Source organism: Sorex fumeus, unplaced genomic scaffold, assembly GCF_029834395.1.
Source record: "Sorex fumeus unplaced genomic scaffold, SorFum_2.1 ptg000072l, whole genome shotgun sequence".
NCBI classification, from domain to species: Eukaryota; Metazoa; Chordata; class Mammalia; order Eulipotyphla; family Soricidae; genus Sorex; species Sorex fumeus.
In genome coordinates, this window is record NW_026606129.1 from 11,194,139 (window position 1) to 11,220,192 (window position 26,054).

A 26,054-nucleotide genomic window follows, 5' to 3' on the forward strand; every position below is an offset into this window, starting at 1 on the left:
ATATGCCCGCCCGGTCTTACATTATCTTGGCAGTACAAAGCAGCAGTTTCCCCACCTCTTACGCATCCTTAATCTGGTATCACTTCATGCAACACACACACACACACACACACACACACCCCACAGGCAGAAAAGGCGGGGACGGAGGAAGGAGGTGCAGGAGCCGTGCCCCCTGTGCTCTGCTCTGCAGACAGTTCCCTGGACAGAATCAGGTCCCTCAGGCGCGACAGAGGCAGCCGGAGCTTGGGGGATGGCGGATCGGGGCCAGAGCTGCCTGCGGGGCCTGCAGCGGCAATGACATTCTGTCCCTGGGCACGGACTGTAGCCCAATCTCCTGGCCAGACCACCGGGGAAGGTAAGGAGGAGCCCCCACCTCTTCCTCTTCGTCCCCCGAGCTGTGCTGATCTTCCCCCAAACCCAGTTCTTAGAATCAGTTGTTGATATCAATAAAATATTTGTGTTGGAAGATTAAAAAGCAGCATATGAAAATACTATGACTTTAAACAGATTTCCTCTTCGATTTTATAAAGCATATACAAAGCAACCAGTCACTGTCACTGTCACCGTCCTCCCATTGTTCAACCAGTAGAAATTAAAACTATCTTAGAAAAAAATACTTTAAATTGCATTTAGATGTAATTGTAAATAAGAAGGCAATGGAACAGAATGGCAGATGTAATGATACTAATGAATTAAAAATGTGGTATGATTCATGGTGTTTCACTAATAAAAAAAAAAAGAGGAGAAAAAAAATGTGGTATGGATGTCACTCAAATGTTTTTTATGTTCTCAAATATATATGTATATATGTGTGTGTGTGTGTGTGTGTGTGTGTGTGTGTGTGTGTGTGAGAGAATATATCCTTGTTTTACTCTCAAAAAAAAAGAAGGAGCCCGCATGGCCCAGGGTCTCTGCCCCGTTAGCAGTGCCAGGGGACAGCTGAGGCAGGGAAGGCTGCTTGAATGAACAGCAAGACCCCAAAACCCCAAAAGCCAAGGGGCGCAGGAAACAGCGAGGACAGATTCTAAACTGGCATCGAGGTGCTGAACTACCAGGCGACAAGGAAGAATACCTGGGCCCAGTCTCACAAACTCGGCTACCGAATGATCCTGAAGAGGCAGTAGTCGGGGCGAGAGGCTGACAATGGCCTGACCCTGGATGACCAAGGATTGCTGTGGGGATCCAGGGTCTCTGAGCACTATTCAGGAGCACTGCACTCCCCCAGCCCCCGCGAGCACCGGCCAGTATGTTTCCATTAATTACACATCCCACAAAATTGTAAGCGAGGCGTGACCGGACCCGAGATGCACCGCCCTTCCCTGTCAAACGGGGTTTTCAGAAAGGAGCCAAACTTGGGGCCTTCCTGGTCCACTTCTAGGCCACGCACCAGCCCACAGGAGAGTGGGCCGGGGAGCAGGACCCACGCTGCCATTTCCCAGATTCCACAAACAATCCCGAACCATCACATGTGGGATGCTGAGAGAGCTGGTGACCGGTGGATGGAGGACTGAGGGCTCCAGCCTCGGCCTACCCAGCCAGCTCGAGCTCAGGCAGCTTTAGGGACCAAGAGCAAGAGAAATCTCTAGAAAAACACTCCCAGCCCAGCCAAACTGTCACCCAGCGAATGAGCTTTCAGAGTTAGAGCGAACACGAAGGTTAGCAACGTAGCAGAGAAACTGTTTAAACGGAAGGCGAAAAAGCGGGAACTTTTCTCTGTATACCTCACATCCAACATCCTACCATCCGTACACAAACACACTAGCCGTGGAAAGATAAACACAGCCCTGAATTTCCCAGGAAACACTAACAGATCAGCTGGTGATAGCTTCTTACGAAGATGACCCGATTCTCTGATTTTTCCCCTAAATACTCCATCATCTACCCCAATCTCCTCCCCTCTTCACACCAAGCACCACAGGCTAACGACCCCCTGGGCAGCAAGCTGACTCGCATGGGCGGGGGGGGGGGGACCCCCGCTTCCTTCTTTTTTCAGCGGGCACCCAAGTATTTTCAAGAACCATCGCTTACCTTGGCCATACAGTTTTTTACATGAACCGTGTGACACACAACGGACTTAGTTCAACTTACTGGCTGAGAGAGACACAGATGGCAAGGCGACTCTCTGATGTAGTAACTGTAAAGACCAGTACCCACCCCTGCACTGAATTCCAAATTCCACGGCCTCAGCTCTATGTCACAACGAGCAGGCTGAAAACCAGGCTCCAGCCTAAGCTGTGGCTTTAAGGGAAAATTAATGACCCCACCGCCTTCGGCACGTGTGTGGCTATACGTAGCGGGAACCTCGCGGATATATGGACTTGAAGTTTCTCCATAGGGAATTTTGCGGGCAAACAAAATGATTTATTTAGCTAATTCAAATGAACTGTTATCAAACACACAAAGGCCTGGCAGAATGATTACAATGAAAATAAATAATTCAAAGCCATTTCTGATCCATAATATTCCGCTTAGTGCTAGCTACAAAGAACTAAGGAAGATGTGGCCTCCTTTCCCTTACCACAGCCAGAAAGGGGTCCCGAGTGCTCGATGTTGGTCTCAGGAACGTTTCCCAAAAGTTACCCTTTGGTCACTAACAGGACGGACATGTGGAGAGAAACCACAGCAATGTGGAGAGACCGGAAGCCGTAATGCAGCGCCAAGGATGTCTTTCAAGCACTGAAATGTGGCTGCGGGCCAGGAACTCCAATTTTGTTCACTTAAAATTGAACTTAAGACTCAATTATATTAGCGATTGATACTAGCAAACTTTTAAGTATGTTGAGTGGTTTAAAATGTTTAGTGTATTTTGCTTTAGGGACAATTTAAATATGTGTCGAACTTTTCAACTGCATATTTTACAAATTCTAAAGACGAATCAAGTTGTTTTTCTTTCTTTTTTGGTCCCAGCTCTGCTCAGGGCTTACTCCTGGCTCTGTGCTCAGGGATCCCTCCTGGTGGGGCTCAGGTGATCAAACCTGGGTGCAAGGCAAGAGGCCTTAAGCCCTGCGCCATCTCCCCAGCCTGTGACCGATCAGGTATTCTTGATGAAGAGGCAGCGTCCACCCCGAGATGGTCTGTACATGAATGTATAGAACATCTCCATGTGGAGTCTAATGAGTTGTAGGCAAAGAAAGGCAAAATATTTTACTGTATCTTTTCTATACTGAAAGCGCTGGAATATTTTAACAGTGAACTAAAAAAAAGTCTATCATCCCATTAAATCCACTTTCACAATGTGGTTCCTAAAACTCGGACACAGAACAGTTCGACGTATTTCTGGGTGCCAGTGCAGGTCACGTGGGAACCTGAAATCTCAGAATTCTAACGCCCTCTGCTGGACACACTGGTATAAAACAGGCCCGGGAGAAGAGGTGACTGGTATTGGAGACAGGCCTCGTCGGGGTCTGGAACGAGTGGGCTCACGACACCAAGTTATCCACCCATGCGCTGTGGCTCTCCTGACTGCGGGCCGATCCCCCCCACCGTGGACTGAGCTATCTTAAGTGTCCTCTCACCCTGGCCCTAAACCAGCCTCCCCAGTTCTACCATTATCTGGCCCTGGTCAATTCCCTCTTTTTGGAGCTTAACATTCTAATGTTTTGTTGTTTTTTTCTATTTCAAGTTCCCCATGGCCTCCCGCCTTGTTCTGCTCCATCCTACGTTCTTACTCTGAGGTCACTGCGGCAATTCCAGCCGAGTTTTGAATGAGTTGAGGGTCACAGATGACGCAGAATCAAGTTGTGAGGACATTCTTTCCCTGAGGGGCGGCCCTGGTGGCACTGCCCCACCCTGACCGTGGTGTCTGGGTGTATTTCTGGATCCCACGGATCTATCCTCGCATCCATGGATCCTTTCACTGGTGCCACCTTGTGCCAAACCCTGGAGCTCTGAAGTCAAGCCTCCAACTTGGATCTCTTTCAAAATTTGTTTTGGATATTCTAAACGCTTTGCAATTTCACTATGAATAGTATGATCAGCTTGCCAGTTTTTACCAAAAAAAAAAAAAAAAAAGCAAGATGAGCTGGTTTTACGTCTATTTTCTGAAAAGACATATTTGAACAAAGCTTGCAAGTATCTGGGATTTGTTGCTGTTCAGTGTTGGGAGGGGGACACTGGGGCCAGCATGGGCCCAGGCAAGCTGCAGTGAAGTCTCAAGTATCCGAATGACCATTCTCAGGACAAGCAACTTGCTATGGAATTCAGAGGCAAAGTCTGCAAGTAACCAAGATTTATTGTTGTTGTTCAGTATTGGGGGGACAACTGGGGCCTGGACTGCAGAGAAGCCCCCCGGGTCCAGATAACGAGAGCAGCGCCCCCACGGACGCCACTGTGGGAACGGACCGCGCATCCAGTCCCCAAGAATGACGGGAACCGGGGTGGAGCCCAGGGAGGCAGTCAGGGACACAGGTGCAGTGGGGAGGTGAGGGGTGGGGTGAGGGGCGTGGCGCTCAGCCAGGAAGTGCCGGGACACTCGTGCAGCCTCCACATCTGCCCAGGCCTGAGCCCAAGTCCCTGAGCATCGGTAGCAGGAACTGTGACAGAGGAGGGGGCGACAATAAGTGGCTCCAGCGTCGCCCTCCTGCAGTTCCCCTCCCTGGCCCTGCTCATCATCTCAATGACCCCACTCAAGAGGCCACCAGAACCATGGCCCCTGGGAGACCAGATCACTCTGGCTCCTGTTTACCCCCGTCACTGGCAAAAACTGCTCCCGCAGATGCTCTGGCGACTACTAGAGCCTCAGAGTTCCTAGAACAAGGATGCCTGCTGGCCTGTCAGTACTGGACAGGGAATAGAACGGAGCTTCAGATGGAGTGAAAGACACTGGGTCACAGCTTCCGTGGAAATCGAGGTGACTGTTGCCACGTAAGGCAGAGAGCAACAGAGCCAAGAAGGGCCACGCGCACGTGTCCATCCCAGCGGGAGGCAGGCCTGACAGTGCTGGCCCTGCGGGGAGCGGGGGGAGGCACGTCCCCAGGGTCGCCCTGTCGGGCTGGCTGGAGGTTCAGGTCACCTGTTTATAATAGGATATCATATCATCCAGAGTTTCGAACGTGACTGTGGGGGCTTGCGGCGGGCTCTCGGGGGCTGCGGTGGCTGGCGCGTGTGCGGCGCTGGGTGCGGGCCTCTGACCAGGGCACTGGCCCGGGTCACCGTGTGCTGGCCCTGGCCTGCTGCTCCCAGGCCCAGCTCTCCTCTGACCCAGGAAGTAATCCGACGGTGGGGCGAACTCAGGATCTCGCTCGGCCCGCAGTTCCGACTGCCTCTTGGACCAGTAGCCAAAGGAAAACTCTAGTGGAGATAAGAAAGAATAGTGTGAGCGCTAATTGCTGAATGTTGGTCGTTATTAAAACAAAGATCAATATATCATTTAAACAACGGTTGCTGAATCCGGTCACTTTTCACTAGTACTCTTTAGTCACTGTGTGCATTTCTTAAGGATCATCTCAATTTCTCTGGTGAACAAGGACAGCAAGAGACTGTGTAAAATCTAAAGAAAGGATCAGGAACCAGGCTAAGGGACAGAAGTGGTTGGTTTTCTCCAGAAGGGGGAAGATCAAGGCAGGGTTTGTGGAGAAACACGACAGGAGACAGAGCCAGAGACACCAACATTCCATCTGTCATGAAAATATGGAAAAATCAGATCCTCACCTCCCCTGATGTAAGAGCTGCTTCTGAAAATTAGGACCAGCCTGTCGGTTTATGCCCCCTCCCCCCCGCAAAAAAAGTAGCGAAATCAGCTGGTTTTAATGTCTATTTTCTGAAAAGATGCATTTGCCAGACTGAAGTATCCGAATGACCATTCACAGGACAAGCAACTTGCTATGGAATTCAGAGGCAAAGTCTGCAAGTATCTGGGATTTGTTGTTGTTGTTCACTGTTGTTGGGAGGGGGACACTGGGGCCAGCACGGGCCCGGGCAAGCTGCAGTGAAGTCTCAGAGGCTCTGTCACCTGGCCTCCAGCAAGGCCACCCTCCCGGCCTTCACTCAGCGACTGAAAGAACTTGCTGGAACCGATCTGGGTATTTCATCTGTTCCCAACGGGAGCCGTAACCAAAGTCACCCACTGTTGGTGAAAAATAATTACTGGTGAGGGGAGGGGTGTTTGATCATTGTATGACCAAGACTTAAACCTGAAAGCTTTGTAACTTTTCTCACGGTGATTCCATAAATAAATTTTTTAAAAATATATATGTAGTATACACTTTTGGGAGACATGAAATGATGAGAAACATTCTTATTCATTGAAAGAGAATTCAGTAAATAAGAACTTTTTTGAAAAAAGGTAACAAGTAGTATTGAACAAGCTTTTAATGTTTGTTGATTAAATTGAAATTAAAAAAAAAAGTCACACACCGTTTTGCTATCTTTTACTTTAGTGGTTGAACGGCACGAGTTAATGCTAAGATAATCTTTAATTTTCTGAGGGGGACGGGGGTCACCCCTGGCTGTGCTCAGGGCTGAATCCTGGCCCTGCACTTGGGGCTCACGACTGGCAGGGCTCAAAGGACCGAAAGGGGTGCCAGGGGTCAACCAGGTCAGCTGCATGCCAAGCAAGCGCCCGAGCCGCTGTACCATCACTCTGTGCCAACGTTCCCTCTAAAGAGATGCAAACCAGAGCCTCTTCCTGAGAGACGCTGCATCGTGGTGGACGGACAGTTTTCATGATTCAACAGAATCAAAGATGAGCCCAGATCAGCGGTCCAGCTCGCAACCCTCTTGCAGAACACAGGGTAGGATGAGAAGGCACAGAGCACCTGGAAACACCAAAGCTCCCGCAGGCTCAGGAAGCAGCTGGTGGGGCCGGAGACCACCCAGCAGGGACCATGTTCGCACACAACACTCTGCCCTCCCAACACTGCCGGAGTGATCCGTAGGCACAGAGACTGAGCATAGCCAGCTACTGCCCAAAAAACACCGACAACACCCCCACCCCACTCCCGGCTGAAAAAAAAAAAAAGCAGTTTTGAGCTTGGAGTGATAGCACAGCGGGGAGGGCGTTTGCCTTGCATGCGGCTGACTTGGGTTCGATCCCCGGCATCCCATATGGCCCCCCAAGCACCGCCAGGAGTAATTCCTGAGTGCAGAGCCAGGAGTGACCCCTGAGCATCGCCGGGTGTGACCCATAAAGTTAAAAAAAAAAAAGCAATTTCTGAGAAACAGAATTCAAAACTCTAATACCATGAAGGCAGCAACAATTTCAGAGAATTTTCAAGAACCTTTTAGAAACCCCATCCTTTTGCAGTAAGTGCTCCCGTCTACAGAGACGGCGTCTGGGTGTTCAAGGGCCTGAAGGACTCCACCGTGCCTCACAGGACCCTGAGCGGCCCCAGACTGACATGCGCCTGGGCAGGGGTGCCGGTGCCCTTACCTTTCCCTCGGTCCCACTCCCGCACGTGGGGCACGCCGGGCCTGGTGTCCTTCCGCTCCTGGACGATGACCTCGACTTTGCTGCTGGGGGCGGCTGCACGTGGGGGTGGCACAGCTTCTGGCTCTGGTGGCAAAGGTCCAATCACATCTCCATCTAGGTTTCGCAAGGGAGTAAGATTTCGTTACGATGACAAAATAAACGTGAACAGAAACACGCTGATCCTTCAAGTTACAGATGCTATTTCCGGAGACTCTAGCATGTCCCAAGCAGTGGGCGAAGGACCTAACAATAACTGATTCAGTTGCAAAAACTCAAATATAAAGTCAGTTTTGGCACTCTGTTTTACCCCCACTTTATAGACGAGGAGACGCAGAAATACTCCACAGGAAGAAAGTGACGAGAACCAACATCCAAACGCGGGATGAATTAAGTGTCTCATCAGGCTACTCTGCGCTCTAGACCAAGAGGTAAAGGACTGGAAATCTCTAGTAACTTCAGTCGAGGAAAGTCTGGACTAAAGTAAAAGCGAAAGCAGGGAGGCTGCTGAGGAAGAGGTGGAGCCAGTGAGAGTGTAGGTGACAGGGCGGGGGTGACAGACTGTAGGTGGCAGGGTAGGTGAGAAAGTGTGGGTGACAGAGTGTAGGCTATTCAACTCTGGCTGTATTTTAAAAGAAAATGAGATTACAGAGTTGGTTATTTTAAAAGAGAGACCGTGAGAGCCCGTCACATCCTGTAGAATTACAAGATATTCAGGAGCAGAACAAAACAGAGAAACACTGGGGGGCTGGAGCGATAGCAGAGCGGGTAGGGTGTTTGCCTAGCATGTAGCCAACCCGGGTTCGATCCCCAGCATACCATATGGTCCCCTGAGCACTGCCAGGGGCAATTCCTGAGCGCAGAGCCAGGAGTAACCCCTGTGCATTGCTGAGTGTGACTCAAAAAGCAATAAAAAAAAAAAAAAACAGAGAAACACTTCACAGAGTCTTATGTGTCACCAGGAGATGGCATGTCTATAAAACAGATGAGAGCCCAACTCCGAAATGCTCCTGGTCTCAACTCAAAACTCAAAGGATGAGCCACCTCGGGCACCCAGGAAGCTCTTTTACCTGCCATGACCCAGAGACTCATAAATAAACCTCAAAAGAGATCAACAAGTTAGAGATCCTTCTAGCCCCCAGGTTAGGGGGCGGAGGGGGGGCTGAGCTCCACGCCCGCCCAAACAGAGCCCTGGCAGGCAAAAACCCCCACACTCCACAATCACCGCCATGCTCTTGGCTGGGCTCACTGCTCAGGACAAGCCTCATACAGAAATCAATCTGTTGAAAAACTCAGGCATGAAGGTTTCGCAATGAATCTTCAGGCTTTCATGGAATCAGGGATGGCGGAGATGGGCTACCACCCCCCTTCTCCCTGTACCTCCAGAAGCTCCGGCAGTTTTTTGAGGGGGGAAGCACACCGGGCACTGCTCAATACTTAATCCCAGCTCTGCACTCCGGGATCACTCCTGGCTTGGGGAATGCCAGGGATCAAACCTGGGCCGGCCACATGCAAGGTAAACGCCCTACCTGCTGTTCCCGTATTTCTAAATTGATTTTTATCTTATTAACTCGAGCTCGAGCGGGCCCAGTAACGTCTCCATTGGAGACTTTGTTGTTACTGTGTCTGGCATATCGCATACTCTCGGTAGCTTGCCAGGCTCTCCGAGAGGGGCGGAGGAATCGAACTCGGGTCGGCCATGTTGGCCACTTGTAAGGCGAACGCTCTACCGCTGTGCTATCGCTCCAGTCCAGCTTATTAACTCACTTTGCGAATGGTTTTCTTTAAAACATGCACATGTGAAGTAATACAAACTGAGAGTTTTTCCAAGCAAAATTAAGTCTAAAACATGTACAGTTGAAATTAAGTCTAAAGCATATAGTTTATCTGAAAAGGTCTTTTCTGGAAATCTGTTACTAAGCTACATCATGCTATGAAGCAGTACAATGTACGTTTGTTAGTGTTCTCGTGACAAACTAGCAACGCCCAGAATCATCTCTCTACATCACTCGGGCTGTGAAAACTTCCTGGCAACACCTCAAAGGCAGGCTGCCAGCCGGGCAGTGAGGCCACAGGGCATGTCCACCCCCCATGCTACAAGGAGGCCCAGGGAACTGTATTTCCCCAAGACGAGCAAGGCCACCGTGTCGCTTATCTCCTTCTGAGAGGAAGAGGGCCACGACGTACCTGTACTTCCTTCCTCGGTTCCATCCTCCTTTGACTTCTTCATCTTCTTCTGCCGCAGTTTAGCGAGCCGTGCTTCTAACAGGGCCTTCCGCTTTTCCTTTATGTTCTCTCGCTTTGTTCTCTGATCCGTGGTCTGGGCAGAAGATAAAAAGATTCTTTTATGCCAAATCACAGTATTTCTGTTTTAAAAAATAGAATATGGTGTGTGTATGGGGGCAAGGCAGGAAACGCGAGGGAACCTGGGGACACTGGCGGTGGGAAGTATGCACTGGTGAAGGGACAGGAAGACTGTGTGACTGAAACCCAATCATGAACAATTTTGTGCTGTGTATCTCTCTCTGTGATTCAATTTAAAAGAAAAAAAATTTTTTTTTTGCTTTTTGGGTGTCACCCGGCGATGCACAGGGGTTACTCCTGGTTCATGCACTCAGGAATCACTCTTGGTGGTGCTCGGGGGACCCTATGGGATGCTGGGAATCGAACCTGGGTCGGCCGGGTGCAAGGCAAACGCCCTACCCGCTGTGCTATTGCTCCAGCCCCAAGAAATTTTTTTTTTAAAGAAAAAATAAGAAATCAAAAGAATAAAATATTGCGCCTATTCTAAACACAAACTTATTTCATCCCTTTCTCTCTTTAAAGAAAGCGCAGTTCCCGCAGTCTCGGAGACGAGCCCAGGAGACTTGTGGAGGGGCTGACGCTTTCTGGCAGGCGCTCCAGCCACCCTGGACACCAGGCCAGACGCCGAGCAGTCCTGCTCTTCACCCCTCAGGAACGAGCCTCATCTAACACCCCAGCCAGGAAGCAGCTCTGACGCTCCCACCTGACTGAACAATGCCCCGCGGGCCAGACGCCCGTGGGCAGCGCCTCCCTCTGCGGTGTTTGGGCTGGACGGTCCCACCCGGCTCGGCCTCAGCGGGGAACCTGGCAGGTACCTGCTCACGCAGCATCTCCAGCGTTTTCATCTGCTTGTTCCTAAGCTCCTTGTCTCGGGCAAAGGCGAAATAGCCAACACCAAGCTGCCGGGCCTCTGAAATAAGCCAAAAGGATCCAGAGAGATTAGATCTTTCTGATCAGAACATCGGAGCTGGGACAAACTCTGCGGAAGCGAAAAAGAAGTGCGAGAAAGAGGCGGAGGTTTCAAATTTTTAAAAAGCGAAAGCAATTTCCATCCCGTCTGGCCAGCGGTCAGGGCAACAAAAACGCACTGACTTTCAGCCACGGGCTGTCTCGGCAACTAATAGATCCTCTGTTAGAAAGTCATTGTGTGTGTGTGTGTGTGTGTGTGTGTGTGTGTGTGTGTGTGTGTAGGCCATCAAATGAACAAAGGGGACATTTTCAATGTCCACCAGAGAATCTCCTACTCGGACGCAAGAGCTGGTGCTTGCTGAAGGCGCCCTTCATGCCTGCAGTGAACGAGGAGTGCCCTGGGGGCGGCGGGCGACAGTACCGTTTTCCCGGATGTCCTCGTAGTGGATGGGGCCCATGGGCCTTTTCAGGGCCTCCCGTTCTTCCTCCTCCCACTCCTGGCGCTGCAGCTCTTTCCGCATGTCTTCCGACAGTAAGGATTTCTCATTGGCAGGGCTGAGAAAACTGGGAGAGAGCAAGAGGGAGTTCTGGTTAACCGAGGGCTGAGGGCGGCGGACGGCGGACGGCAGGCGACGCCCACAGTGAAAGGTGACAGCGGCTTCCTGGGTGCTCCTGCCTCACAACACCCCAGGGAACCGACAGACACCAGCTCCGCTTTCCTCAGGCAAGCGGCTGTCCCTGACCCCAGCAGAGTGGACGCTTCCGACAAACCACTTTCTGAAGACAGAGAGACGGGTCCTCACACAGAGAGGGAGAGAGAGAGACAGATAAAGAGTGCGAGAGGGAGAGAAGAGAGAAGAGGACAGAGGCGGGGGAGAGAGTGTGTGACAGAGAGAGAGAGGAGGGAGGGAGAGGGTGGGGGGGAGAGAGCCACAGGCAGCTCCAGAGGGTCCCACACGGCCGGGGCACTACAGGATGCTTCGGCGGACACCGCCTCGAGTCCCCCCAGCCCCGCCTCACGGCTGAAGCCCAAACTCAGGACGAGGTGGACTTTCTCCCAACACCTTCACACAAGATCTCCTGGTGACAGGGATTCTTCTCCCCAGGAAGAAGTTTTAACAACTTTTTTTTTTTTTTTTTTTTGCTTTTTGGGTCACACCCGGCGATGCACAGGGGTTCCTCCTGGCTCTACACTCAGGAATCACTCCTGGTGGTGCTCAGGGGACACTATGGGATGCTGGGAATTGAACCCGGGTCGGCCACGTGCAAGGCAAACGCCCTCCCCGCTGTGCTATCGCTCCAGCCCCAAGTTTAACATGTTTTAACAAGTGAACACTTAGAGCAATCTTAGGCCTCACGGGGGCAGGAATCGAGTGTAAAGTCCTTCCTTCAAACAAAGAAAGAAAAAGCGAGTCAGCCACCTGCTGCCCCCTGCACACAGGATACGCGGGGTGAGGAGACTCTCCTCAGAGGCCTCCAGCACACGGCTGCACGTTGGTTGTGTCGGGCTCGTCTCACGCGGGCCGTCACATATCCTCCCAGTAAACAGAGGCAGACGGCGCCAGCCCCGCCCGTCCCTCCCTCCCTCCCTCCCCACTGGAACACCAATGGCCTCCCCGGGCTGCACACTCACAGCCTCCCCTGGAGGTTCTTGTCCAGCTCCAGCAGGTGCGGCAGATCCTTTTTCATGCAGCGCCGGGACCGGCCCAGAGAGTCCACGTAATCCACCCTGCAACACACAAACACACGGGCAGATGTGAGGCTCAGGCAGGACCGCAGGGTCCTTGGGGGGGGGGGGGGGGGGGGGGAGCAGGTGCCGAAAGAAGCCGGGAGACCACCCGTGCTCTGCACACTGTGCCCCGCGCCCTTGTGGAATCTTCATCGTGGTAGAAAGACAGAGAACAATTGGTCACCTACGTGGTTCCAGAAATGAGGGACAAACACAGACCCCTGCTGCCACATCTCAGAAGGCGGTGTGTGACACAGTCAGCACACAGACATGAAGGCGACACCCAGGGGCACACAGCTCAACAGCAAAGCACAGGACACACACACACCCACATTCATCACACACACCCATGACACACACACATAAACACACCCATGACACACACACACCCACACACAGCCATCACACACACACACACACCCATCACAGCCCAACTGCTTCGGCCGATCCCCACTGTGGGGGCGCCACGCTCTCCACACACTCCCTCAGTCCTCCCAAATCAAACATTTCATTCGTTCATTTCTTCTCAAGGTTCACGCTTTCCCAAGGAATGAAAAATTTCTCAGTGGGCATCTTCTAGCTCACAGCCTGCCCACACCCCAACCTAAGGCACGGATTCCCGGCTCCCTCCCACGCGGAGAAGCCCGTGCTCTGTTTATTTTTTATAATTTTTGTGTAATTTCTGCGCCACACCCAGGGATGCTGAGGGGCTCCTGCTGGCTCTGCACTCAGGAGTGACTCCTGGCGGTGCTCGGGGGACCGTAGGAGGTGCTGGGGGTGGAACCCGGGTCAGCCGCCCTCCCCAATGTCCCATGGCTCAAGTCCCCCTTCCCACCCCACCATGTTCTCTCTTAAACACAGAAATTTAGCTCTGCTCATATTTCTCTAAATAAAGGAATTTTACTCTTTTTTTTTCTCAGTATAAGACATGGTCCTCTGGAGCCTTTCTGAAGAGGACCCAGACGGCACTGACGGCTGCACCCCAGAAGTGCCCTCCCCCTCCCCCCACCCCGCAGCCTTCTTCCCATGCACCTGCTCTGAGCGGCCACGGGAGCCAGACCACGAGCAGGGCCACGGACGTGCTCTGGCGCCCCTAGAGGACCACGGGACACCTGCAAGGAAACCGCTCCCTCTGCATTATGTTGCAACAGATTTTTCTAACTCAGGGGCAGGGATTTTGCCGATCTTTGGGGGGCGGGGCAGGGAGTGGGGGGCCATAGGGGAGTGTGGCCCACGCCCGCCGTGCTGAGGGGGTGCTTCTGTGGTGCCAGCGTCAAGCCACGGGCAAGACAAGTGCCTTAACCCCTGTGCTGTACCTCCGGCCCCAACACACAGACTCCCCCCGCCCTGCCCGGTCGTTAGCAAGAGGCTTAGCAGAGGCCGAGCCCAGAACGCTGGGACGCCAAGACAGTCAGACTCCCACGCGTGCAGCTTTGCTTTCGCTTGCAATTTCTTTTTGCTCACACCGCTAGTTCTTAATTCCAATTGTTAGCTCGTATTTGAAAAACTGAATGCTTGGGAATCTGCTACTCTAATCCTCAAGCTGATTACCACAATAAATAAAATCTCAAATTACAGAAATTTACTCAAATTTCTCTCCCCCCCACTTCATATGAATAGAGGAAGAAAAGCCTCTAGCCAGATGGTCTGCGTAATTATTTACTATATTTCTGCAGAAAGATTTTTCACCACCTGGAACTGAACTACGGAAAAGATCTTACTGGAGCTTGATTCAGAGACACTGAGAGCATCGGAACCGCTTGCAGTGCGCCTTCCGGCGCCAATGGTGGCAGGGAGACCTTGGCTTGCCCTTCAAACTCTTCCCATCACTTGACAAACGCTTGCAATCACATGGGCATTAATAAAGGCAGAAAATCGAGGACGTTAAACCTCTCAAGGGAGAGCGATTTCGGCGATGAAAAGCAATCACAGCCATTCTGTCCCAGGAGAAGAGCTTCCGGACAGACAGCCCGGCGGAGAAGCGGCAAGGCAGGGTAGTCACTGCTGTCAGCGGGCCAGGCCCACCTCGAGGGGCCCTGGTGGCCGGGAAGGCACAGGCCACAACGCACGTCCAGCACCACTGGGCAAGAAGGATGCACTAAGCGCACCTCCTATTTTTTCTAGGGGCCAGAGTGATAGTCCAGCGGGGAAGGCTCTGGCCTCGCAGGCAGCTGACCCAGGTTCGATGGGTCCAAACATGTCAGGAGGATCCCCGAGTGCAGAGCCAGAAGTAAGCGCTGAGTGCCGCCAGTGTGGCCCCAAAATCCCAAAAAAGTGAGGAAAAAAGAAACATACTTTTTTCCCCATCATTCATCAACAAGGTAATACACAGATTGACTTTCTTAGGAGGCCGGGACGCTCAGTCTCTGAAAGGAACTGCAGGCAGACCGTCACCCAGCCTGTGCGGCAGGCGAGGGAACAGCCGCGCAGCCCGGGCAGAGAAGGGCCCCGTTCCCCAGGCCGGGGGTCATGGCGCCCACCCTGCCCGCCTGTCCCTTGGAACACAGCCCCAGCCCAGCATGGACGACAGCAGGGCAGCGTGTTCCGTGCCGGGGAGGCCAGCACACTGCTGCCCAGCATCAGCCCAGTGGGCTCCGTCTGTGTGTGGCCCCTCCTCCCTGGGCTAGGCCCACGGCTGCAAACCCAGAGCTCACAGCTGAGCACATGCTGAACATGGATCCACCCCTGCTGCTGCAAGGTCCCTGAGACGGGCGGGGGGACCCCACTTCCAACACACACACACACACACACACACACACAGCACACACACACACACATCCCCAGCCCCAGCACAGCATACACACACCACCCAGCATGCACACACACAAACATACACCGAGTACACACATACACACACACCCCATACACCCACACACCGACACATACACACCCCCCATACACCCACACACTGGACATACACACACCCAGCACATATACCCTATATATATACACATCCCCCATACACCCACACACATATGCCTGAAACATACACACTCAACCAGCACACTCAACCAGCACACACACACACACACACACACACACACACACACACACCCCCAGCACAGAGCCAGGAGTATTCCCAGAGCAACGCTGGGTGTGGTCACTTCAGAGTCTCAAAAGGAAACTACGAATGCTAGAGAGTCTTGTGGTCAGAGCCCCGGGACACACAGGGACACACAGGTCCGACGGGGGAGTCTGCACGGTCTGGCACTCACCACTCCTCGCTGGGGTCCTGGGGCGGGGGGATGTCCTTCTCGGAAAGGCGCTCCTCCTCCTCGTCCTCCCTGTCCCCCGCGGGCCTGTGGGCAGCAGGTGCCCCGTTTTCCCGATGTCTGTCCATGATCTTCTGGTTGAAGTCCACCAGGTACATCTCCTCCACCTCTTCGTCTAGGACAGAAGAGCAAGTCATCAGGGCCTTCAGCGGTGCCCAGGGCTGACTCCCGGCTCTGTGCTTAGGGTCACTACCAGCCGGCTTGGGAGACCATCTGGGTGCCAAGATCAAACCAGGTTGGCCGGACGAGGCAAGCGCCCTTGCATCTGTCCTCTGGCCCCTGACACACCAGCTTTGAACACTGACACCCAGGAAGAAAACGAAACCCGGGAAGACCCAGCGGCGGGCACAAGGACCGAACCCTGCTCTCCCTGGCGGCAGGCTGCAGCCCACTGGGACGGGGACCCCAGCAACACTCTGCACAACCTTCAGCCCCAGATTCTGCTGCGGCGTCAGTGCACTGGACCATCCTGCTTCAGCAGGCAGCTCTGAGGAAACAGAACCAGCACCAAGCGACTGGGCTGGCCACACCCGGAGAGCCAGAGGCACCTCCCACACCGGCAGAGGACGCTCGGGTTCGGGCATCACCCTGGCAACTCCACGGGAGTGAGGCAGTGAGGGGTTGGAACAGGTGACCAGAGACCTTGGCCCAAGGACACACTCTCAGGCCAGGGCAGGGAACGGGGCCTGCAGGACACACAGGCCCAGAGATGCCGTCCACCCTCAGGGCACAGGGGCCAGAGCAAGGGGACAGCGGGAAGGGCGCTTGCCCTGCACGCGGCCAACCTAGGCTTGACCCTCCCCACCCCGCCCCCACCCCTGGCATCCCATATGGTCCCAGAGCCCCACCAGGAGTGATTCTTGAGCAAAGAGCCAGGAGAACCCCGGAGCATCGCCGGTGTGGCCCCAAAACCAAAACAGAAAACTTAAAAAAAATAATAATCCTAATAAAACGCACCCTGGAAGCTAACCATTTCTGACTCCAAACAAACCCAGGATGGCTGGTGTGTATGCAAATACTTTTCTGTGGAGTTTGGTTATGCCTGATTTAAGTCATCTGCTGGCTGGAGAGCCAGCTCATGGGTGAAATGTCGGCACTGCGTGTAGGAGGCCGGGTCTCCATCCCCAGCACTGCACGGTCCCAAGCACCGCCAAGAGAAACCCCCAGAACAGGGCCGAGAGCAGGCCCAACACCACTGACATGTGACCCAAAGATACCCCCAAAAAAGAGAGCCAGTGAGAAAGGAAAGAGAGAAGTCACTTGCATCTTTCTCCGAGGACAGGCCATGCCCTAGGGCAGACGCTCGGTGCCTATCAGAGGATGCGACCCCCACTCCGCTGGGGAGCAGACCTCGCCATTCATACACGCGGGTCCAGGGGGCTGGAGCAACAGTACAGCAGGGAGGGTGTTTGCCTTGCACGCGGCCAACCCGGGTTCAATCCCTGGCATCCCATACGGTCCCCCAAGCACAGCCAGCAGCAACTCCTGAGTGCAGAGGCAGGAGGAACCCCTGAGCACTGCCAGGTGTGACCCAAAAAGAACAAAAATAAAAAGGACATGCAGGTCCAATAAGCCAATCAGGAGGAGGGGGTTCGCTTGCTCAGACTCAACCAGACGTCCAGAGCTCCCCACTCCTGTGACTCTCGTGTTCCCACAGGAACTTCTTTATCGGCAAGAAACGCCTTCCCAAGTCAGGACTCGAGAGGAGAGAGACTAAAAATCCCCGGGCTGGGCTGGGCTCAGTGGCAGAGCACGGATACACTCGCCTTGCATCCGTGAGGCCCTGAATTTCAGCCCCAACCCAGCAAACAATGAAATAAACCAAGCCACCAAAACGCTTCCGGTGCATTGAGCTGCTCTCTCAGCGCTGCCTCACGAGAGCTCGGACAGCTGTGACGCCCGGACACCGGGCTCCCGACCCTGCTGCCCTCCCGGCCTCCATCCCGCCTGGCGTATACTGCACAAGGCCCCACTAGGCAGTCAGAAGCCGCTGCTGACCACACTGTCTCAGCATCAGCCCAGAGTCCGGCCAGTAGGACTCACAAGGATCGCTTTGATTTTTGTTTAAAAACTCCCTGCTTCTACAGCTGTTTTTATTTCTGTAACTATTTTAAGAAAAAAGTCACGCAAGGCGGCATGATTCACAGAAAGCAAAGAACAGACAAGCAACTGCTACTTACCTATAAAGTCTCCCTGAGTCATTTTCTCATATAATTTGGCTTTCTCTTCCAGTTTCTCCCTAGGAGAAAACCAAACAAGGTTAGAAACGGCCCCGTGGGCGCCGCTCCCGGGAAGGCCGCCCACCCCCAGCCAACGGCTGCCCCCTCTTGCAGTGGGGACGGATGAGGCGGGCAGGGACAGGCCTGGCCTCTGCTGACTCAACCCAAGCTCCAGGAGGGAGCGGCCCCTCTTGCTTGTTACTGTCACCAAGCCAAAGACACTGCCTGGATAACGGCAGGTCGCAATCACCAGCTGATTAACAAACGGATGCCAGCTTATTGTTGGGTGAAATGCAACCGAAAAGGCCTCAACAGGCTTGTGCTCAGAGCCGAGCAGAGGCAGGAGGCCCAGGGCCAGGCCGACTGGGACCCCCTGTTCGGTTTATAGGCCCCTGGGCACTGCCGCGTGGCCCTGAAGCAGAAACTAATAGGAAAATTAAAAAATCAACTATCTAGAAACATTGATTTGTGTGAGGACCCCAGTGCACGCCTCTGGGCTTCACCCATGAAGAATCAGAGAGGATTTCGTTTCATTTCTTGTTTGTTTTTATTTCTTTGGCTTGTTTGGTTCTGCGGTCCACACTGCACAGAGCTCAGGCTCACTCCTGGCTCTTGGTGGGAGCTGGGGAACCACATGTGGTGCCGAGGCTCGAACCCGGGTCAGCTGTGTGCAGGGCCTTACCCTCACTCTGGTCACTGAGAAATTCCTTTCTAGTGTCCTGGGGCACTAACACCCCCCCACCCCCACCCCCGTCACACAGTTGTACACTCTGGACAAATTCCTCAACCTCCCTGATAACTCAGTTCCCTGCACAACAGGGAATCCCATCTCGGCCTCTCGGGGGTGTGGTGAGATGGTCAGTTGGCACAGAGAGAGAGGGCATCAGTCTTGCCCCTGCGTCTCCTCTCGTCCCACGAGCCCCTCGGCAGCTCCTTCCCGGGCCCCAGCTCTCTGGGGCTCGGGTGCTGAAGGGGACAGTGACAGTGAGGAAATCCCTGGATGGGGGATTCCAGACACAGGGAAGCTGGGGAAGGCCTCGGCGCGGGGTCAGCAGAGGGGGAGGAGGTGGGCTGTCCTGCATGCACCGAGAGCTCAGGGGCCAGCTCGGTCTCAGCAAAGTTCAGCTGGCAGGTTGGCAGCCCCTACAGTGGGCACTGTGGGAGCCCAGTGCCAGGAGGGAGAGTGACTCCTGTGCACTGCGCCAAGAGCAACCCCTGAGCATTGCCAGGTGTAGCCCCCGCCAAAAGAAATTAACCCAGAGAAAATAGAGTTACAGTTACAAAAACCACAGCACAGTACCCAAATAGAGAGTAAACACCAAGAAACTATGGCACCTTTCCACAGAGCTCAAATCCCAATTAAATCCCAACTAGTGGTGACAAAGATGATCTCGAAAAGAACCTGAAAATACACCCTCCCGAGTGGGCGACACCCTGACTCATTCTCAGACTCCAAATTGCTGACGGAACTTGGCAGTTTTCAGTACATGGCGTCTGCAAAAGAGCGCGGGGTTCTGAGACTAGTGGCACTGCCAACGGCGGGAGGAGAGAATGACAAACACCGAGGATGAAAGAAAGGAGAAGCAGCCCGATCTTGAAACCAACGTCAATGCAGTGAACCAGTAAGAGGCAGCTGATAAGGCGATCAGCTGAATCACGTGATCAAACTCGCCATCACCAATAATGCTGTTTTCTGACAGGAAGCACCCCAGTCGTGTCCCTGCGAGAACGCGAACCCCGCGCCTCGGGTGTGCCCGGACCACCGTCAGCCCGAAGCTGAGTGTGCGCAATCTCTTGACAAATACCAACTGGCACGACAGACGAAAAGGAAAGCTAAGGGGAACTGTTCTAGATTTAATAGAGACCAAAGGGTTCTGAGGACGAAAGGCAATGATAATCTCCACCGAGTCTTGCTACGTTTCAGGGTGAGTTTCTGATCAGGTCCTCACCCAGCAGTGCTCAGGAACCCAGAGGCAGCAGGAATCCAACCCTGGGTCTCGCACAAGACCAGCGCTCTGCCCTCGAGCCACACCCTGGCCCTCTGAATTCTGACCTGTTCTACACTCTAGAGGACTTACTCCCAGCAGGCGCTCAGGATGGGCACTCTCACGCACAGCAACTCTGATTCTTGGCCAAGCCGACTTGTTCAGTGCAAGCACCCGAGGACACCATGTTTCTGGGGCCCTGAGCTGCTGGATTTCCAGGGATAAACCCAGAGGTGCTCAGGGGACCAGGGCAGGCCGTGTACAAGCGAGCACTGTTACCCTACATCATCTGTCGAGTCCCTAAACAACTTGACCACACTGTGGTAATCGGTGAACTCAGACAGGGCGATAGAGTTCATACTATTAATCTATCATTAGAACTTTGAGGGGCCGGAGGTGTGTGGGGACTTACCTTGCATGCGGCAGACCTAGGCAGGATCCCTGGCACCCCATATAGTACCCTAAGCCTGTCAGGAGTGATCCCTAAGAACAGGACCAGGAGTAAGTCCTGAGCACAGCTGGGTGTGGCCCAAAAACTAAAAAAAAAAAAAAAACAACAACAACAAAACCACCAACTTTGTTGAGGAAGAAGAGACAGTGCAAGGTGCAGAGTATTGCCTCTAACCTGTGGCTTACCCGCGATCCATCCCCGGCACCCCCCTCAGCCCCCCAGCACCACCAGCAGTGATCCCTGAGCACAGACAGAAACAAGTCCTGAACACTCCCAAGCGTGACCCAAACATGAAACAAAACTTTGGGAGCTTGACAGCAGAGCAGTGATCACGGCCTCATTCTTAAGACAATAAATACTGAAATAGTTCAAGTATCAAGATGCTTAACAAAAAATCTCCCCATAAAAAGCAAAAAATATATAAAGTGAAGAATGCTAGAATGTTTTTCAGTCTTTCAATTATTCTGTTTAGAAGTTTGGAAAAAACACCAGGAAGGAAATTTTAGGGCCAGCTCCTAAACTAACATCATACGACCCGGGGGGGCGGGGTTGGGGGGAACATCACCATGACAGACCATTGCAGACACGTCCCAAGAACCTGGGGTCTGACAGAGGTTCCAAGGAGGACTCTGACATTTCTCCTGGCGTTCAAGAGACCGTGCGGAGGGTGGGCTCAACCCAGGGCCCCAGACGCAGAGCTGCCTCCTCTGCCCCTTTCAGCTTAGACCGAGAGGAAGCCTTGACTTCCTACAGGGCTACACGCATTGGGATTTCTAGAGCAGTTTTTGCAGGTAGTTGGCCGGGAGGACAACCAGACAGAAGGAAGAGAATCAAATGTCCCGCTGAGCTTCCGTTCCTGGGGTGGCGGCCTCAGAGGACGCTCTTCTCACTTTACCTCGCCTTGTCTAACGTCTTCTGCTCCTCGATCTTCTCCTCGGCATCCTTCTCAGCCCGGCTGGAAACCCCTGCATTCTGCTTGGTCCAGATACTCGGTTTCTGGAGAATCATTAAAAAAGACAAAATAAACCATCTGATTGCAAAAACTGATTGAACAGCTGAAGAATAAAACCGGAGAGATAATTAGCGCTTCTCGCTCAATGGGGATAATTAGGCCTGGGAACAGCCAACCAATGTCTTGCAAAGAGACTGTGTAAGGCAAAGCTCTTGCTGGGGAAAATAAAACCTACAAAGAATTGCTTTGTGAAATTACAGTTACTTCTCTACCTTTTATCTACTGAATGGTTACAACCTAATTCAAGACTCTGATGAAAATGTATGCCTGAGAGAATTACTACTATAAATAACAACTAAAATTAGAAAAACACATCTCTTAAAGCTCCTGATATTTTCTGCTATATTTCCATACTACCTAAACATTATAGATGTTTTTGGGTTTGGACCACACCTAGCGATGCTCAGGGGTTACTCCTGGATCTGCATTCAGGAATCACTCCTGGTGGGGCTCAAGAGACCATATGGGATGCCAGGCACTGAAGCCAGTGTTCAAGGCAAGTGCCCTCCTCGCTATGTTATCACTCGGTCCCAACATTTCTAGATTCGTAACACCTAGAAGGCTCTCCACAATCATCCATGGAAAAGTACGCAAACCACAAAGCATGTACTTTAGTATATAAAGCCTATACAATTAAGCATATGCAATTCAGGTAGAAGTAAAAGCAGTACAATGTGCTTTTTAAAAAACTTACCAATATCCATGTTAACATTTAACACACTTCACATAGATGATAGAACAAAAAATGGAAATTTTCTCTTATTTATGATATTGCCTATTTATATATTTACAAATTCCTATAACTATACAATATCCTTATTTATAATATCCCCCATCATGATATTTACATGAAGTAGGTATCATGACCACTTTGAAAAAAACCTAAGTTAAATTCTCCCTTGTTCAAAACCCAACGATCAGGACTAGAGCAGCAGGGCGGGCATTTGCCTTGCACGCAACCAACTGGGTTCAATCCCTGGCATCACATGTGGTCCCCTGAGAACTGCCAGGAATAATTTGAGTGCAAAGCCAGGAATAATCCGTGAGTGTGTGACCAAAAGGAAAACAATCCCAAACTCCCAATGACAATACTTATTTTCACCTTGTTAGTTGTTTTTGGTTTCCCCAAAACTCCAGAATCTTTTAGGAGTTTTTCTTGCTTGAATTCTTCTTGTTTCCGGAAGAGTTCGGCCTTCAGGTCCACCAACTAGAATAAAACCCAGAAGCAAATGAGAACACGAAATCAATTCTGGTGACCAACTAGTGTTCGAAGTTACCATTCCCAAAACAAGATTTCAAGTTCCTATAAATGGGCAAACATGAATACAAAATTAACGGATTTAAAAAGCAGACTCCAGTACAAAAACACAGGCTCTCTTTCTTTCCAGCTCGGCTGACAATCCATTCCTTTGACAGGTTCAACCTTCAAAGGCTTTGACCCCTGGCAGGGGAGAGGGGAGGGCCGAGGAAGGTCGATGCAGGGGGGGCTCCGGCAGTGGTTGCCATGAGGCACCTTCTCTGCCCGCACCAGCCCTGGCCTCTGCACAGGGTAATCTCATCGCACGCCCAATTTATTATTTTGTTTTGTTTTGCTTTTATTTTTAATTTTTATCATTTTTTATTTTATAAAGTAGTTCACAATATTTCATTACATTAAATATTCAAACACCAATCCCACCACCATTACCCCTTCCCTTCCCACCACCGTATATCGGGTGTTTCCATCCCAAACCCCAATCCCTTGCCCCAAAGCAGAACGGAAATAATATATTTTATATTGTTTGTTATGAAAAACCACTGAAAATATTACAAAAATGTATTCTTAGAGGAAAAAAGGTGAGGACTGCTGTATTCCACCCAGAGGCAATTAAGTCCTTCTTTAAGAGATTACTAACATGTTGTTAGAAGTTGAGCCTTGTGTGCTTTTATATATATATTATATATATATTATATATATAGCACTGTAGCACTGTCCTCCTGTTGTTCATTGATTTGCTCAAGCGGGCCCAGTAACATCTCCATTGTGAGACTTATTGTTACTGTGTTTGGCACATCGAATACGTCATGGGTAGCTTGCCGTGCAGGCAAGATACTCTCGGTAGCTTGTCGGGCTCTCCAAGAGGAGCAGAGGAATCAAACTCAGGTCGGCAGAGTCGGCCGCGTGCAAGGCAAATGCCCTACCCGCTGTGCTCCAGCCCCTATATGTGTGTGTGTATATATATATATATATATATATATATATATATATTATCACTGTCCTGTCCTCCCGTTGTTCATCGATTTTCTCGAGCGGGCCCAGTAACGTCTCCACCGTGAGACTTTGTTGTTACTGCGTTTGGCATATTAAATACGTCACGGGTAGCTTGCCAGGCTTTGCCGTGCGGGCAAGATACTCTCGGTAGCTTTCCGGGCTCTCCAAGAGGGGCGGAGGAATCGAACTCGGGTCGGCCATGTTGGCTGCATGCAAGGCAAATGCCTTACTCGCTGTGTTATCACTCTAGCCCATATATTTATATATATATATGTATATATATATGTAAAAAAAATTGGTTGCCTCCTACTTTGAACTCCATCAAATGTGGTGCGGTACTCTTGGAGTATGGGTAGGTGTATAGTATGAAGTTTCGCGCAGCTGCAAATGTGGCCACACAGTTCACTAATAGATTCGCTCAATTTATTATTTCTAGAGGGAACCGCCTGTGCTTACCAGCTGAGAACCCGCACATGCCTGGCACTTAACACTGAGGAGCAGGATACACTCATGAACAACACCCACTCATGCCTCAGAGACTCATCTAACTAGCAGGGCAGAGTCTGACCCCAGGGAGATGAGATGCACACCATGAACTGTGGGCGCCAGCCACAGGGAGCCTTTCCTATGGCCCGAGTCACTGGAAGCAATTGGAGTGGAGTCTTCAGGATGAGAAACAAGACTCTGGGGCTGGAGAGACAGCACAGCGGGGAGGGCGTTTGCCATGCACGCGGCCAACCTGAGTTCGATTCCCAGCATTCCATAGGGTCCCCTGAGCACCGCCAGGAGTGACTCCTGAGTGCAGAGCCAGGAGGAACCCTTGTACATTACTGGGTGTGACCCAAAAAGAAAAAAAAAAAGAGAGAGAAACAAGACTCCAACAGCCAGAAATAAAGGGCACGGGGGGAGCAATGAAGAACAGCGCCTCGCTGCTGTCTGCCAGAGCGGAACCTCAGGTTCCAGAAGGGAAATTCTGGGGGCCCAGAGAGATAGTAAAGAGGAGAGGGTGTTTGCCTTGCACACGGCTGACCCAGGTTCGGTCCCCCGCAATCCCATACAATTCCCCAAGTTACCACAGGAGGCATTCCTAAAAGCAGAGCCAGGATTAACTCTGGCGCATCGCCAGGTGTGGCCCAAAAACAAAAAAAGGAAGGGGAAATTCAGGAGACTGCAGGGATAGTACTAGTGGGTAGGGTGTTTGCTTTGCACATGACTGACCAGGGTTCCATCCCAGGCACCCCTTTCGGTCCCCCCATTCCACCCCTGCCTGACAGGAGTGATCCCTAAGTGCAGGTAAAATCCAACAACAAAAATGTGAAATTCCAGCGAAGGAAAGGAAACAGGACAGCTGGGCAGATCGCAGTGCCTGTGCCTCAGCTTTAGCAGGAGGGAAACCGGCAAAAGGATGGTTTACACACACACACACACACACACACACACACACACACAGAAATTGACCTCTTGTAAAGCTCCCTTCCAGAGCCCAACAGATTTGAGCCCAGTGATCACCAATGTGGAGGGAATCGATTGAATCGTAGCAGACCACAGGGGCAGGGCTGCAAAAGCTACAAACTTTTTAACAAAATCTTTCCCGTTGGAGACCAAGGTGTCTCAGAGGCCACACACAAGGCCAGCTCCCCCCACCGCCCCCTCCCCTTCTCGGCCCCCCGGTCCTGCTTATTTCCCAGCCAGGCGTCATCTCCCCTCTCGGAACCGCCCCGCTGAGTCGGTCCCAACAGCTCGACTCTGCGGCTTTTCGGTGCTTCACCCTGAAACACAGGAACTGTCCCACTTCTCGGTGCCGGGGCACTCTGGGTGCTCCCCCTGGTCCCCCCTGAGTGAGCGGCAATAAATTCCCAGCTAAGACACCGGGCGATGACACCTGCTCTGACGTCGTGGCCGAGACGCGAGTCCAGCCCGGGTCCCCCGGGAAGAACCGTGTAAGGGCGGTGACCGGCTGCCTGCGCCCGGGGAGCGGGGCCGGACGGACAGCCTGGGGGGCCTGGGTCGCCGACCCCGACCCCGAGCCCGCGCCCCGCTCTGCCGTCCCAAGGGCCCTCGGGCGGGCAGGGCCACTGCTGACCGCGCAGCCCCAGGCCAGGCTCAACATTCGGCCCTTCGGCGCCTTCCGGGTGCCCGAGTGAGAAACAACGTCGTCCGTGGGGCCCGTGTCCTCCTTTAGACCCGTACTCACAGAGGACGCCGTCACGTCCAGGGGCTTTTTCCTCCGGTCCATGGTCGCGCCACGGAGCTCGAGCCCGGAGTGGACGCCTGCCTCGTCCCCGGAGGCCTCGATGTCAATTTCCGGCGCGACCGGAAGATGTCACAAGCAGAGCGACGTGAAGTTTACGGCGTGGCGCCATCTTGAGAAGGTAACATGTGATGTGTCTGACGCCACTTTGAGAAGGTCAAAGAGGCCCAAGATTGAAGCTACTTGCGTTAGCCATCTTGAAGAGGATGAAGCTCAAGGGAGTGGCGTGGGTGCCATCTTGAGAAGGGCGGAAGTGATTTGAAGAG

The 26,054-nt window shown here is 52.3% G+C and overlaps 1 protein-coding gene across 1 annotated transcript; it reads right to left on the minus strand.

Moving 5' to 3' along the window:
• Positions 1 to 4,266: 4,266 nt before the first annotated feature.
• On the minus strand, positions 4,267 to 25,832 carry CCDC174 (coiled-coil domain containing 174). The gene is made up of 11 exons (XM_056129585.1): positions 25,732 to 25,832; positions 22,389 to 22,493; positions 21,170 to 21,270; positions 17,800 to 17,858; positions 15,563 to 15,734; positions 12,252 to 12,347; positions 11,040 to 11,182; positions 10,525 to 10,619; positions 9,593 to 9,725; positions 7,370 to 7,522; positions 4,267 to 5,289 (listed from the first exon to the last, which is right to left on the minus strand). The coding sequence occupies exons 1-11, from the start codon at positions 25,771 to 25,773 to the stop codon at positions 5,003 to 5,005; spliced, it is 1,386 nt and encodes a 461-aa protein (XP_055985560.1). The 5' UTR covers positions 25,774 to 25,832; the 3' UTR covers positions 4,267 to 5,002.
• Between the last annotated feature and the right edge of the window lie 222 nt (positions 25,833 to 26,054).